Here is a 13,564-nt window from a genome sequence, read left to right as displayed (position 1 = left end):
GATTTTAAGTTCAAAAACATCACTCAAGTTTTTCCCCAAAATACTGATTTGTATTCACGATGAACAATACATCAATCTGGCAATCCAGGTTTTTAGCAGAGTAATATCAATTACATCAATTTCCTGTCCATCCTTTATTTTAAGAAAGCTACAGTAATTAAGAGACTCACATTGCCAAAATCACTGCTAAATCATGTGGAATACAGAGCTAAGAAATTAAGGTCTACATATGGGGTCAATTGATATCATAAATAACATCATGGCTGTTCAACAGAGAAAGAAGTCTTCTCTACAAATAATGCTGATATCCATATCCAGACAAAATCAACCTTTTTACGTTACAACAGTTAACTTGAAATGGAGTATAAATCTAAATGAAATATCTAAAATTATAAAATTGCTAGAAGAAACCAGAACGTTTAAAAAAATGTTAATGTTTATTTATTTTTAGAGTGAGAGTGAGAGTGAGAAAGCTAGAGCAAGGGGGAGAGAAAGAGTGGGGGAGGGCAGGGAGAGGGAGACACAGACTCTAAAGCAGGCTCCAGGCTCTGAGCTGTCAAGACAGAGCCCGACTCAGGGCTCGAACCCAGGAACTGGATCATGACCTGAACTGAAGACGGACACTTAACAGACTGAGCCACTCAGGCACCCCCAAACCAGATCATTTTTGAATGATGATCCTTTAAAGATGATTCATTAGCCTACCCCCACAGCCCTCACAATTTTAGGAAAAAGGAAAGAAAATCTATCAAAGTAAAGTCAGTAGAAGAGAGGAAGAAAAAGGAAACAAAAGTATAAAATAGTCTAAGTTTTCTCGGTGACTTAACAATGAGCTATTGTTAGCCAACATGTGACAGTCTGACCTCTGAATCACTCAACATAATTCACTCATGCACTCAACATGCACTCAACATGACTCAATGCCATGGTATCAGTCTCCTTTACAGACAGAATTGTGGAAAGAGCATGCAAGGCCCCCTTGCCCTTTGACCTCTACCTCTTATTCTCCCTGAAATCCATTATGAATGTCTTCCTCCATCATACTGAAGGTATTCTTCCTAAACTTGCCAGCATCTCAACATTACGTCAGTACCTCTTAAGGTTAGCAACGTACAAGAAAGTTCTGGAAACCTGGTGAATCATATCAAGGAGAAAGGTACAATGTAGATAAGTTTGTCTGGTTTTTTTAGAACTCATCATTTGTTCTCATGATTAAAGATATGCTAATTCTTCTCCCCACATTTCTAAAAATTTGAAAGCATATATCATATCTTCTTTTTATTTGCATCAAGTTCAGAATGGCATGATTGCCTCAAATCTATGAGGCATAAAACACCTGCAAACTGAAGGAAGAGTGCAAGAAAAGCGGAAGAAATGTATGAAAAGGAGGGATGGAGAAAAGTTCAGTCCAATGTGCAACAACTGATTCAAGGCTCAGTATGGAAGGATTTAGAAATGTCCATCATAACTGGTGATTCTGAGAAAGTCACTGAATTTACAAAAATAGCTTCAATAAAATGAAAATCTGAGGAAGGAGACTGCAAGAGAATTAGAGGGAAATATGTGATAGCAAGCCCTGGTGGATACAGACTTTTCTTTCCAGAAGTGCCTAAGTGAAAGATGGGTCAAAAGGATACTTATAGAATTCATGGCATAGAAACATGCCTACATTTAAAGGTTCTTTAGATCTTTTTCCAAAGGAGGACAGCAGGAAAGGAACTGAACTCTTAAAATATACAACATGGGTACTTTAATTTCTCTGCATTTACCCCGTGGGAAAGCGAAAAGAGGAGAGCCAGGAGATTCTGCAAGTTGTAGAAATGATTTCAGAGACAGGAGATGTGATTGGACCCAAGGGGGCTTAATTATGAGCTGCTGGGCCTCCTGTGGCTTGGGCTATTGGCTAGGAAGTCTCTCAGTCCGTGTTCAGACCGGGTCCTTCTCACATTCACTGGGGAACATTGCAAGTGGTGGTCAGGGGCTTTCCTCTACAGTTTGAGTTCAATAAATTTATGCTGCTGCCTCAGCATGATACAAACCTTGCTGGGAGTTTTGGTGGAGATGAACCCACCAACATGATCTCAGATAAACTGACAGAACAGGGTCATGTCTGTTCTGCAACAACAGAAGAAAACCAAGAAAGACTCTCCCAGAGATACCTCCCGCACATTGGCAGATAGCCCAGCAGCAAATGGATCAGAGTTCATGACATTGAAGAGGGCTGTTATAGAGGGTGCAGATAGAAAGAAGAGGCATGGGCAGCACGAGATGGAAGTGAATGAGATGGGGATCTCAGGAGGAGAAAGAGTGGATGACAAGTGAGTGCTGAGTGATTGTATTATGAAGACTGACCTTGGTCTTCAAGTGTCTGGTAAGAGCAGAACTGGCTCCCAACAGGAAAGGACAAGGAAGTCTCACTCTGGCCAAATTCACCCCATAATGTTTCATTTCCAGCTTTTCCAATGATAACCACTCCATCCCCCCGCTCTGTAGTCATGCATCCTCTCCCACCTGCCTTCCCACCATCTGCACCTGTCAGGTAATGCTCCTATGTCAGCTCCTAACTCTTGAATAGGTCAGACAAGGTGATCATTTCTAAAGGATTTGTACGTTTTGGAAATCAAGGACTTTGCTGACTGACTAGTCTATCCTAAATGCATGTCAGGTGATACAGCCTGTCTTCATAAATGGTCCTTCTGACTATGATTCCTCACTAGAGTTTTAGCAGCATAAACCACAGCTATTGATGAATTACTCGTATATTTGGTGACTTTCGGTATATGTTTAAATCTTTAAAATAATGTTTTTAATGTTTAGTTTTGAGAGAGACAGAGGCAGAATGCGAGTGGGTTAGGGGCAGAGAGAGGGGGGGACAGAATCGGAAGGAGGCTCCAGGCTCCAAGCTGTCAGCATAGAGTCCGACACGGGGTTTGAAATCATGAGCTGTGAGATCATGAGCTGAGCTGAAGTCAGACGCTCAACTGACTGAGCCACCCAGGCGCCCCTAAATTTTTTTAATGTTCATTTTATGTATGAGAGAGAGAGAGAGATAATGAGCAGATGAGGGGCAGGGAGAGAGAGAGAGAGAGAGTGAGAGAGAAACAAAGAGAGAGTTTGAAACAGGCTCCAGGCTCCCTGGTGTCAGCACAGAGCCCAACACAGGGCTTGAACTCATGAACCACAAAATCATGACCTGAGCCAAAGTCAGTTGCTTTACCTACTGAGTCACCCAGGGGCCCTAACATTCAGTATATGTTTAGATGATATGAGCTTGCTGACATAATGTAACACTGTTGGAGAGACTAGGAATGAATGAAATAACTAAAAGCTGTTTACACAGGATAGCAACTATTACTTTTTCTTAAATGGCTGTTTGTTTGTTTAGAGAAGAGCCTGGGAAGGAGCAGAGAGAGAAGGAGAGAGTATGCAGAGCCTGACATGGAGCTCAGTCTCATTAACCATGTGATCATGACCTGAGCCACGATGAAAAGTTGGAAGTGTGGGGCACCTGAGTGGCGCAGTTGCAGTCCCTTAAGCCTCAGACCGTGGCCAAGGTCATGACCTCACAGCTCATGAACTGGAGCTCTGCATGGAGCTCTCTGCTGTGAGTGGATCTCCCCCAACACCCTTCCCTGCTTCCCTGCTTGCATTCTCTCTCTCAAAATAAATAAACATTAAAAACAACAACAACAACACAGAATGGGATACTTAACTGACTGAGCCACCCATGCACCTAGCAGATATTTTTCTATTGTCCAACTTGAGAATTTCATGATTTTAGATATGCAACTCTTAAAAGCAATGATCTGTATCCGAAAAGAACTCTCATACAGGGACTAAGAACCCAAGTTTTGAGGAAATTCAGTTATCAGGGAATTGAAGCAACTAAAGTTTCCTTAGTTGCTCTACAGCCCTCTCTCCTGCATCATTTCTGGAACCCCAAGGTCTGCCTTCTGTCTTCCGTTTCTACTTCTATCTTGGACTCCTCTTAAGGAGACTGTCTTTTCACCCCTTTATTTTTATTCATTTTTTAGGCTTGAGATCACAATATGAGTGAAGCATTCAAATGGTCTGCATATTATTAAGAATCAATGAGCCTAAACTTGCCAACCTTTTGGTGATGGTAACCCTGAGCACTTTCAGCCCCAGAAACTAACCTTTTTTTCCAGCTAAGTTACCCATTCACCTATATCCCCTAGTCAGCAAGAAGGAGTCCTCTTGCCTATGCACTGTTTCTCTAGATTTTTTTGCCTTCTAGAGATTCTTCCCTTCTAGTCATTCTGAAGCGTGTATTTCAGAATTTCCATTATTTGAAGTGTACAATTCATGTCAAAGAATTCTGCCATTACTTACATAGGCAAAATAAAATAAAGTTTTACTTATAATGTAAAAATCAGCATGGAACTTGGATTTAGATTAAAATTAGATGGATTTGATCATCTTTTCTCAAGCTCTATTTCACATTTTTTTAAAAGGACAGCCAGTCCTACATAAATACATAGTACACAGATACAGCTATCTCCATATATTATGTTCCTGGGTGAAGCTATGCCTATCTCACTTCTCTTTCATAGGAAGCCTTTTAAACCAAAATACTGTTTAGAGTCTGATTATGTGATTGTCCAAACTGACGGTTTCTGACTCAGAGAGTTTGGGGAAAAAATAGAACACTAAAGTCAGCTGAAATGTGGGATAGGGAGAGATTTATTAAAATCTGATTAAAGTGCAATATCCAAGCAAATAAACAAGTATAATTATTTTATCCGCAGGTCCAGAAGGACATAACCGAAAGATCAGCAATTTACTCCTTTATCCACGTCATCTGCGTGGTTCTAATGCAGTTCGCCTGCCTTGTACATAACTTCTAATTGTGGTACACTACTTATGGATGTCCTTCTTGAAAACAGTGATGTGTAAGTATGGATCTTTTTCCTTTGATAATATAAACGAGATGGATGAGATTGTCTTTGAATTCTGACAAAATCACAGAGACTCACTATGATGACTTTGAGTTAAAATAGGAGTAGAAGAGAAGAGTGCCACTGACTGAGAACCTTCTTTCATTTTCATCTGGAGGCCGGAGGACATTATGTCTGTTTCCAACATCACAGTCTTCAGGCCTTCTGTGTTGACGCTGATAGGGATCCCAGGCCTAGAGACTGTGCAGTGCTGGATTGGGATTCCATTCTGCGTCATGTATCTCATTGCTATGATCGGAAACTCCTTGCTTCTGATCATCATCAGGTCAGAGCGCAGCCTCCATGAGCCCATGTACATTTTCGTAGGCATGCTGGGAGTCACAGATATTGTACTTGGCACGAGCATTGTGCCCAAGATGCTTGGAATTTTCTGGTTTCATGTGCCAGAGATTTATTTTGATTCTTGCTTGCTTCAAATGGGGCTCATCCACACATTTCAGTGCATAGAGTCAGGCATCCTGTTGGCCATGGCTCTGGACCGTTATGTGGCCATCTGTCATCCACTAAGACATTCTGCCACCTTCACCCACCGCCTAGTCACCCAAATAGCGGCTGTGGTAACACTCAGGGCCGCTTTCCTAGGAGCCCCGTGCCTAATAATGATAAAGTTCCGGTTTCAGTTTTACCATACAACCATCATCTCCCACTGCTACTGTGAGCATATGGCCATTGTGAAAATGGCTGCAGAAAATGTACGAGTCAACAAAATCTATGGCTTGTTTGTGGCATTCACCGTTGCAGGGTTTGACCTCATATTCATCACTTTGTCCTACATACAGATATTTATCACCGTTTTTCGTCTGCCCCAGAAGGAGGCTCGGTTGAAAGCATTCAATACGTGCATCGCTCACATCTGTGTCTTTCTCCAGTTCTACATCCTTGCCTTCTTCTCCTTCTTCACACATAGGTTTGGTGCTCATGTTCCCCCTTATATCCACATCCTCTTTTCTAGCCTCTACTTGCTGGTCCTCCCATTTTTCAATCCACTTGTCTACGGTGCCAAGACCAAGCAGATCCGCATTCACCTGATAAAGATGTTGTATTCATAAAATGCACTGTGATGAACATCTTCAACCTTCTCCTTTATGCAAAATAACAATCTCTCAAAACAGAATAAAACAGAAAAATGCATATGATTCATGATGCTTGACTTGTCTCTTTAATTGTTTTGTGAAATTTGCCTGCATTTTAGGCAGTTTGCACATCACAGCCCATGACACCTATCAGTCAGTGTGATTTAGATCCTACTAGGTAATGAGAATGGGATGGTAGAAACAGCAATAGTGAATATGTATCATTTCCCTTTTTTTTTTTTATTTTGCAATTCCTGATTGAATTTTCTCCTTTAAGTATTCTTCTCTACAACGATCCATAAATATCCTTTTCTCAATGAATTTCCAAGCACCCAAGACTCTTTGTCTTGGATTGTCCAGGTACATGATGAAATCATGTTATTGATTCTATTTTTTTCTGGATCATCCTCATCATCTTTAAAGTAAATGAGAGGAGGGGTTCCTGGATGGCTCTGTTGATTAAGTGTCCAATTTCAGCTCCAGTCATGATCTCCTGATTCATGATTTCAAGCCCTGCACTGGGTTCTTTGCTGAGAGCACGAAGCTAGCTTGAGATTCTCTCTCACCTTTTCTCTCTCTGTCTCTCCCCACTTGTGCACTTTCTTTCCTACTTTTAAAATAAATAAATAAACTTAAAATTAAATAAAATAATTAAAGTATAAACTTAAAATAATTAAAAATAAACTTAAAATATAAATAAAATTAATGAGAGGAAGCTTTTTTGTTCTTATTCAAACAAAAAACCCAAAGAAGCAAAAAACTGTATGCAATCTAATGACACATAGTCTTCAAATTTCAACATTGCTGGTGTCATTCAGGGCATTAACATTTAAACGTTATGAGCAATCCAGTATTCTATTTCACAATTCAGTACTTTTTATGCCCACTCACCATTTATGTCTTTATTAATTCCTCAAGTGTTATCAAAACCCTACAATATTATAAATGCTATACTCAAGAATAGAAGCTTAATGACAAATTTGACAGTGTTTATGTGTTTTCGGTTTATAGCAATTATAGCTTAATATTACTGGGAGAAAGAGAGAGACAGGGAGATGAAAATGACAGAAGTAATAGAGGTTCCTCTGGACTGTGGGGTTAGCCAAGTGAGTGAAGCATTGAAATCCAAAGGAAAGCAGCATCTATAGAATTATTCTTATTTTCTTTGTTTTTTAATTACAAAGTCTGATTCCTCTTTTAAGTTTTTTGTTAATTCCAGTTAGTTAACACACAGTGTTATATTAGTTTCAGATGTGCAATATAGTGATTCCACACTTCCATGCAACACCTGTGTTCATCATAACATAAATAATCATTAACAAGTGGACTTCTTAATCCCCATCACCAATATAACCCATCCCTCCACCCACCTCCATGCTGGTAACCATCAATGTGTTCTCTACTGTTAAGACTCCTTTCTTGATTTCCTCTGTCTCTTATTTTTTTTTCCCTTTGCTTGTTTGTTTTGTTTCTTAAATTACACATATGCTTGAAATCATGTGGTATTTGTTTTCCCCTATATGGGGGATGATTCTTAAGGAATGACAGATGAATTGCTGGTAGGTAAGGACATACCATGCCAGTAGATGGTCTTTGAGCTTAAATAGAGAATCAAGAAATGGCACAGTTTTTCTACATGTAATGCACAACTTGTAGAGACAATAAAACTACAAATATCAAGAATGGTTATGGACACTATGCAAAATTTTTGAACTTTATTCTGTAAGCTATCATATGTCACTGGCCAGTTTTCATTCCAAAAATGCGCAGGTGTGTGAATGTGTGTATCTATTTGACACATGGCAGTGTATCTTCTCAGTGGGCTTAAAACATCATGCTTTTAGGGGCGCCTGGGTGGCGCAGTCGGTTAAGCGTCCGACTTCAGCCAGGTCACGATCTCGCGGTCCGGGAGTTCGAGCCCCACGTCGGGCTCTGGGCTGATGGCTCAGAGCCTGGAGCCTGTTTCCGATTCTGTGTCTCCCTCTCTCTCTGCCCCTCCCCGTTCATGCTCTGTCTCTCTCTGTCCCAAAAATAAATAAACATTGAAAAAAAATTAAAAAAAAAATCATGCTTTTAAATCACTCAAGGTTATTGTACTAATGAACACATGAAATGTTCTGTCCAAATTAATGACTTGAGAACTTAAGGCTTGTGGGCTGTTCTGAAAACCTGGCTTGTGGGCTGTTCCAAAAATCATGGATCATTTTTAAAAAGAGCATGGAAAATATTCCCGTGTGTGCAGATGTCCATACTTTGGTTTGTGACACTTAAATCAATGTATACATAAGAACTTATTAGACTGCATGTCACATGGATGTAGATACTCTGGCTTGTTTATGGACTGGGCCTTATCAATGAATACTGAATTTGATCACTTTGTAAATCTAGAGGCTACCTTGAAGCATCTTTTGAGGCTGTTTTAAATGTCAGTTTGTATTATGGAATGTGCGTAAATGTCCATAAAGTGATGAAAGGATAACGAAATTGTGGTTTATATACACAATGGAATACTACTTGGCAATGAGAAAGAATGAAATATGGCCTTTTATAGCAACATGGATAGAACTGGAGAGTGTTATGCTAAGTGAAATAAGTCATACAGAGAAAGACAGATACCATATGTTCTCACTTTTATGTGGATCCTGAGAAACTTAACAGAAGACCACAGGGGAGGGGAAGGAAAAAAAAAATTAGAGAGGGAGGGAGGCAAACCATAAGAGACTCTTAAAAACAGAAAATAAAATGAGGGTTGATGGGATATAGGAGGGAGGGGAGGGTGGGTGATGGGTATTGAGGACGGCACCTGTTGGGATGAGTATTGGGTGTTGCATGGAAACCAATTTGACAATAAATTTCATATAAAAAAGAAAAGAAAGGTCAGTATTTACAGATAGGATTTGTTTGGATTACCAATAGGGGTTGTGATTCTTTAATAACAATTTCCTTGAAATAAAAGCAAAAAAAAAACATCAGAGGTAATTTTAATATTCTAATCAGAGTTCAGCAAACATTTATGCAAATAAATGGGTCATCGTGGGCAAAGAAACATTTAAAGACTATTTTGTAACTATTTATATAAAAATCGAAAATGCATATTTCCACAAACATTTTGATATAATTATACATAATTATGAACCATTAATAACTGACAATAATAATAATAATAATAATCAGATGTGTAGTTTTCTGTAAAGAAAGTCTACTAATCAGGGGAATGTGGAAATGTCCATCATAACTGGTCATTGTGAGAATACTACTCAATTTACAAAGCTTCAATAAAATAAAGATCTAAAGAATGATACTACAATAGAATGAGTGTCAAATGTGTGATAGAGAGCCATTGAGGATACAGATTTTGTGTCCAGAAGTGTCTCAGTGAAAAAAGGGTCACAGAATACTTATTTATATGTAACTCATTGGCACAGGAACATACATTTAAGTACATTTAAGTGTCCTTTCAATTTTTTTCCAAATGAGGACAGCAGAAAGAAACTGACAAAAGTAAATTTAATTACTTAATTTTTACAGAAAACTTTTTATTTTGTAAGGAATGTCAAAAAATACAGATTGCATATATTAATTTCTCTACATCTCCACGGTGGGAAAAAAGAAATGAAGAGACCAAGGGAATTCTGCAAGTTGCAGAAATGGCTTCAGGGACATTAGATGTGGATGGACAAAAGAGGGCTTCATTATGAGCTGCTGGGTCCCTGGGGACTTGGGTTAGTGGCTAGGAAATCTCATATTCAGACCTCCTCCCTCTCCATGTACACTGGGGAACGTTATACTTGCCAATTCAAGCTTAATAAAGTTATGCTGTGTCTAGCAAATATAGACCTTCCTGTGAGTTTTGCTGGAGTGTGATCCCACCAACATGAGCTCAGACATTTACAAAAGAGGGTGCAAGTCTGTTTTGCAGGGACAGAAGAAGGGAGGAAAGTCTATTCCCGAGATGTGCACAGTTTGGCAGATGGCCGAGCAGCAAACGGATAAGAGTTCATGATATTTACAGCGGGCCATTTTAGAGGGTGCAGAGAGAAGAAAGAGATGCTGCCAGCATAAGCACAAGTGAAGGAGATGAGAGTCTCAGGAGGAAAAAGAGTGAATGACAGGTGAGTGATGAGTGATGAGTGATGGTGTTATGAAGACAGACCATGGTTTTCAGGAGTCTTGTAAAAACACAACTGGCCCCCAACAACAAAGCACGAAGTCCGTTTCCCCAAGTTCGCCCAATATTGTTTCACTACCAGCTTTTCCAGTGATAACCACTCCAGCCCCCCTGCCCTGTACTCACTTAGGTCCTCTCCCACCTGCCTTCCCACCACCTGTACCTGTCAGGTAATGCTGCCACATCAGCTCCTTACTGTTAAATATGCCAGACAATGTGAATGGGACTGAAGGATTTCTCTTCTAATTCTGATTAACTCTAGAAAGAAGTGAATAAATGAATCCATGATCGAGGAATCTCTAGGATTAAGCATTGGTGAGCAAAACTTTGGAAATCATGTCTTAGTTGACTAACTAGTCTATTCTAAATATGCATCAGCTGATACAGACTTGCTTCTAGAATGGACCTGTTGAGTGGGTTCCTTCACTTGAGGTTTAGCCACATAAACCACAGCTCTTCCTGCATTACTGGCATTTTTGGTGACAATAAGTATAGATTAAATGATCATGGGCTTGCTGACAGAAAGCAACAGGGTTGGACCAACTAGGAAAGAATGAAACAACTGAACCCTGTTTTCACCAAATAAAACTTTCTAATGTAGCTTGAGGTTTTCTAATTTAAGATATGTGATTTTTAAAAAGCAATGATCTTTTCAGATACAAATGTATCTGAACTAGACTAAGAGCCCAGTGTTCAGAAAAGTCAGTCATCAGTGAATCGAGGTGATTAAATGTTTGTTAGTTGAGCCATCTCCTCCATCATTTCTGGTATCCCAAGTCTGCTCCCTATCTTCCATTCCTACTTCCATATTGGACTCCTGTTGGGAAACATGTCCTTTCACCCCTTTATTTTCACATCATTTCTTATGCCTGAGCTCATGAAAAATTCAAATGTTCAAGCGATATATATTTTATTAAGAATTAATGAGCTTACATTGGCCAAATGAATTACCCATGTACCCATTTTCCCTGACTCTGTTGTCAGCAAGATTGAGTCCTCTTGCTTCTATACATTGTCGCCTCTGAGTTTCCATGTTTTCTAGAGATTCCTCCCATCTAGGTATTCAGAAATGGGTATTCCAAAATGTCAGCGAATTTAAGCACACCAGTAATTTTCAGGAATTCAATTGTTAGTATGTGGGCAAAATAAAATAGAGTTTTACTAGGCATGTAAAAATGGCATGAAATTTCACCCAGACTCACCAAAAGTGCATGGGGTTCGATGATCTTTGCAAAGCACTTCATTTACTTTGTTTTGAAAGGACATCTGGGGAAGAGAAGGAAAAATACTATAAAAACAGAGGGGGACAAACCATATGAACCTCCTGGGTATAAAGAACACTCTGAGGTTACTGGAAGGGTGGTGGGTGGGGGATGGTTTAAATGGGTGATGGGCATTAAGGAGGGTACTTTTTGGGATGAGTACTGGTTACTATATTTAAGCAAATAATCACTAAATTCTACTCCTGAAACCCTTCTTACACTATATGTTAACTAACGTGGATTCAAATTTAAAAAGTGAATATGTTATTGGAAAAGAAAAAAACAAAGAAAAGAGAGACATCCAGTCTTACGTAGATACAAATGATATAGATAGATGAATATAATGTGCTCTTGGGTGTCACCAGTTTCTCTGTTCTCTTTCATAGGGAGTTTTTTCACTTAAAAAAAAGTCAAGAAATAAACAGAAAAAGAGGCTTCTGGGTGTCTCAGTTGAGCGTGCCAGTCTTGATTTCAGGTCAGGTCAAGATCTTGCGGTTGGTGAGTTCAAATCTCATGTCAGGCTGTGTGCTGATGGTATGGAGTCTGTTTGGGATACTCACTCTCTCCCTTCTCTTTGCCCCTCCTGTGATGTCTGTCTCTCTCTATTAAAAAAAAACACCTTTAAAATATAAAACTTATGGAGATTTGTCTACTAATATACTGGTCAGAGTCAGATTTGTTGATCCAAAGTGTCAGTTCCAGACCTAGATACAATGGAAAATAACAGAATATTATCAGGTAGTTGGAATGTGGAATATGGAGATTCATCAAACTCTGCTTGAAATGCCATATCCAAGCAAGTTTAACAGGTATAATTATTGTAACCCCAGGTGCAGAGGAACATAACAGAGAGATCAGCAGTTACTCTGTTACCCATGTGATCTGGCTGGTTGTAATGCCATTAACTTGCCTCTACATAACTTCTCATTGTGCTACACTACTCGTGGATGTCCATTCTGAAAACACAATGTGTATCGGCGGATCATTTTCCTTCTATAATATAAATAAGAAGGATGATATGATTTTAGAGTTCTGACAAAATCAGAGACCCACTATGATGACTTTATACAAACAAGAGTAGAGGAGAAGAGTACCACTGACTGAGAAGCTTCTTTCATTTGCTTCTGGAAGCCCAAAGACATTATGTCCATTTCCAACATCACAGTCTTCAGGCCTTCTGTGTTGACGCTGATAGGGATCCCAGGCCTAGAGACTGTGCAGTGCTGGATTGGGATTCCATTCTGTGTCATGTATCTCATTGCCATCATTGGAAACTCCATGCTTCTGATCATCATCAGGTCAGAGCGCAGCCTCCATGAGCCCATGTACATTTTCGTAGGCATGCTGGGAGTCACAGATATTGCGCTTGCTACCACCATTATGCCCAAGATGCTTGGAATTTTCTGGTTTCGTGTGCCAGACATTTATTTTGATTCCTGTTTGCTTCAAATGTGGCTCATCCACACATTTCAGGGCATAGAGTCAGGCATCCTCCTGGCCATGGCTGTGGACCGTTATGTGGCCATCTGTTATCCACTAAGACATGCTGCCATCGTCACGCACCGCCTAGTCACCCAGATAGGGGCAGTGGTAACACTCAGGGCCGCTTTCCTAGTAGCCCCATGCCTAATACTGATAAAGTTCCGGTTTCAGTTTTACCATACAACCATCATCTCCCACTGCTACTGTGAGCATATGGCCATTGTGAAAATGGCTACAGAAAATGTACGGGTCAACAAAATCTATGGCTTGTTTGTGGCATTTACAGTTGCAGGGTTCGACCTCACATTCATCACTTTGTCTTATGCACAGATCTTTTCCACTGTTTTTCGTTTGCCCAAGAAGGAGGCTCGGTGGAAAGCATTCAATACGTGCATCGCTCACATGTGTGTCTTCCTCCAGTTCTACCTCCTTGCCTTCTTCTCCTTCTTCACACATAGGTTTGGTGCTCATGTTCCCCCTTATATCCACATCCTCTTTTCTAGCCTCTACTTGCTGGTCCCCCCATTTCTCAATCCACTTGTCTACGGTGCCAAGACCAAGCAGATCCGCATTCATGTGGTAAAGTTGTTCTCTTCATAA

The 13,564-nt window shown here is 39.9% G+C and overlaps 2 protein-coding genes across 2 annotated transcripts; both read left to right on the top strand.

Annotated features, from left to right (window-relative positions):
• Positions 1-5,089: 5,089 nt before the first annotated feature.
• Positions 5,090-6,028, top strand: LOC123602489 (olfactory receptor 52A1-like). Its single transcript, XM_045486974.1, has one exon. It carries the CDS (start codon positions 5,090-5,092, stop codon positions 6,026-6,028), a length of 939 nt encoding a protein of 312 aa, XP_045342930.1.
• A 6,597-nt stretch (positions 6,029-12,625) lies between these two features.
• LOC123602488 (olfactory receptor 52A1-like) lies at positions 12,626-13,564 on the top strand. Its single transcript, XM_045486973.1, has one exon. The coding sequence runs from the start codon at positions 12,626-12,628 to the stop codon at positions 13,562-13,564; it is 939 nt and encodes a 312-aa protein (XP_045342929.1).

The sequence above is a fragment of the Leopardus geoffroyi genome, chromosome D1, assembly GCF_018350155.1.
Source record: "Leopardus geoffroyi isolate Oge1 chromosome D1, O.geoffroyi_Oge1_pat1.0, whole genome shotgun sequence".
NCBI classification, from domain to species: Eukaryota; Metazoa; Chordata; class Mammalia; order Carnivora; family Felidae; genus Leopardus; species Leopardus geoffroyi.
The sequence above is the reverse complement of the archived record's forward strand: the minus strand, read 5'-3'. Positions and strand labels throughout refer to the sequence as shown.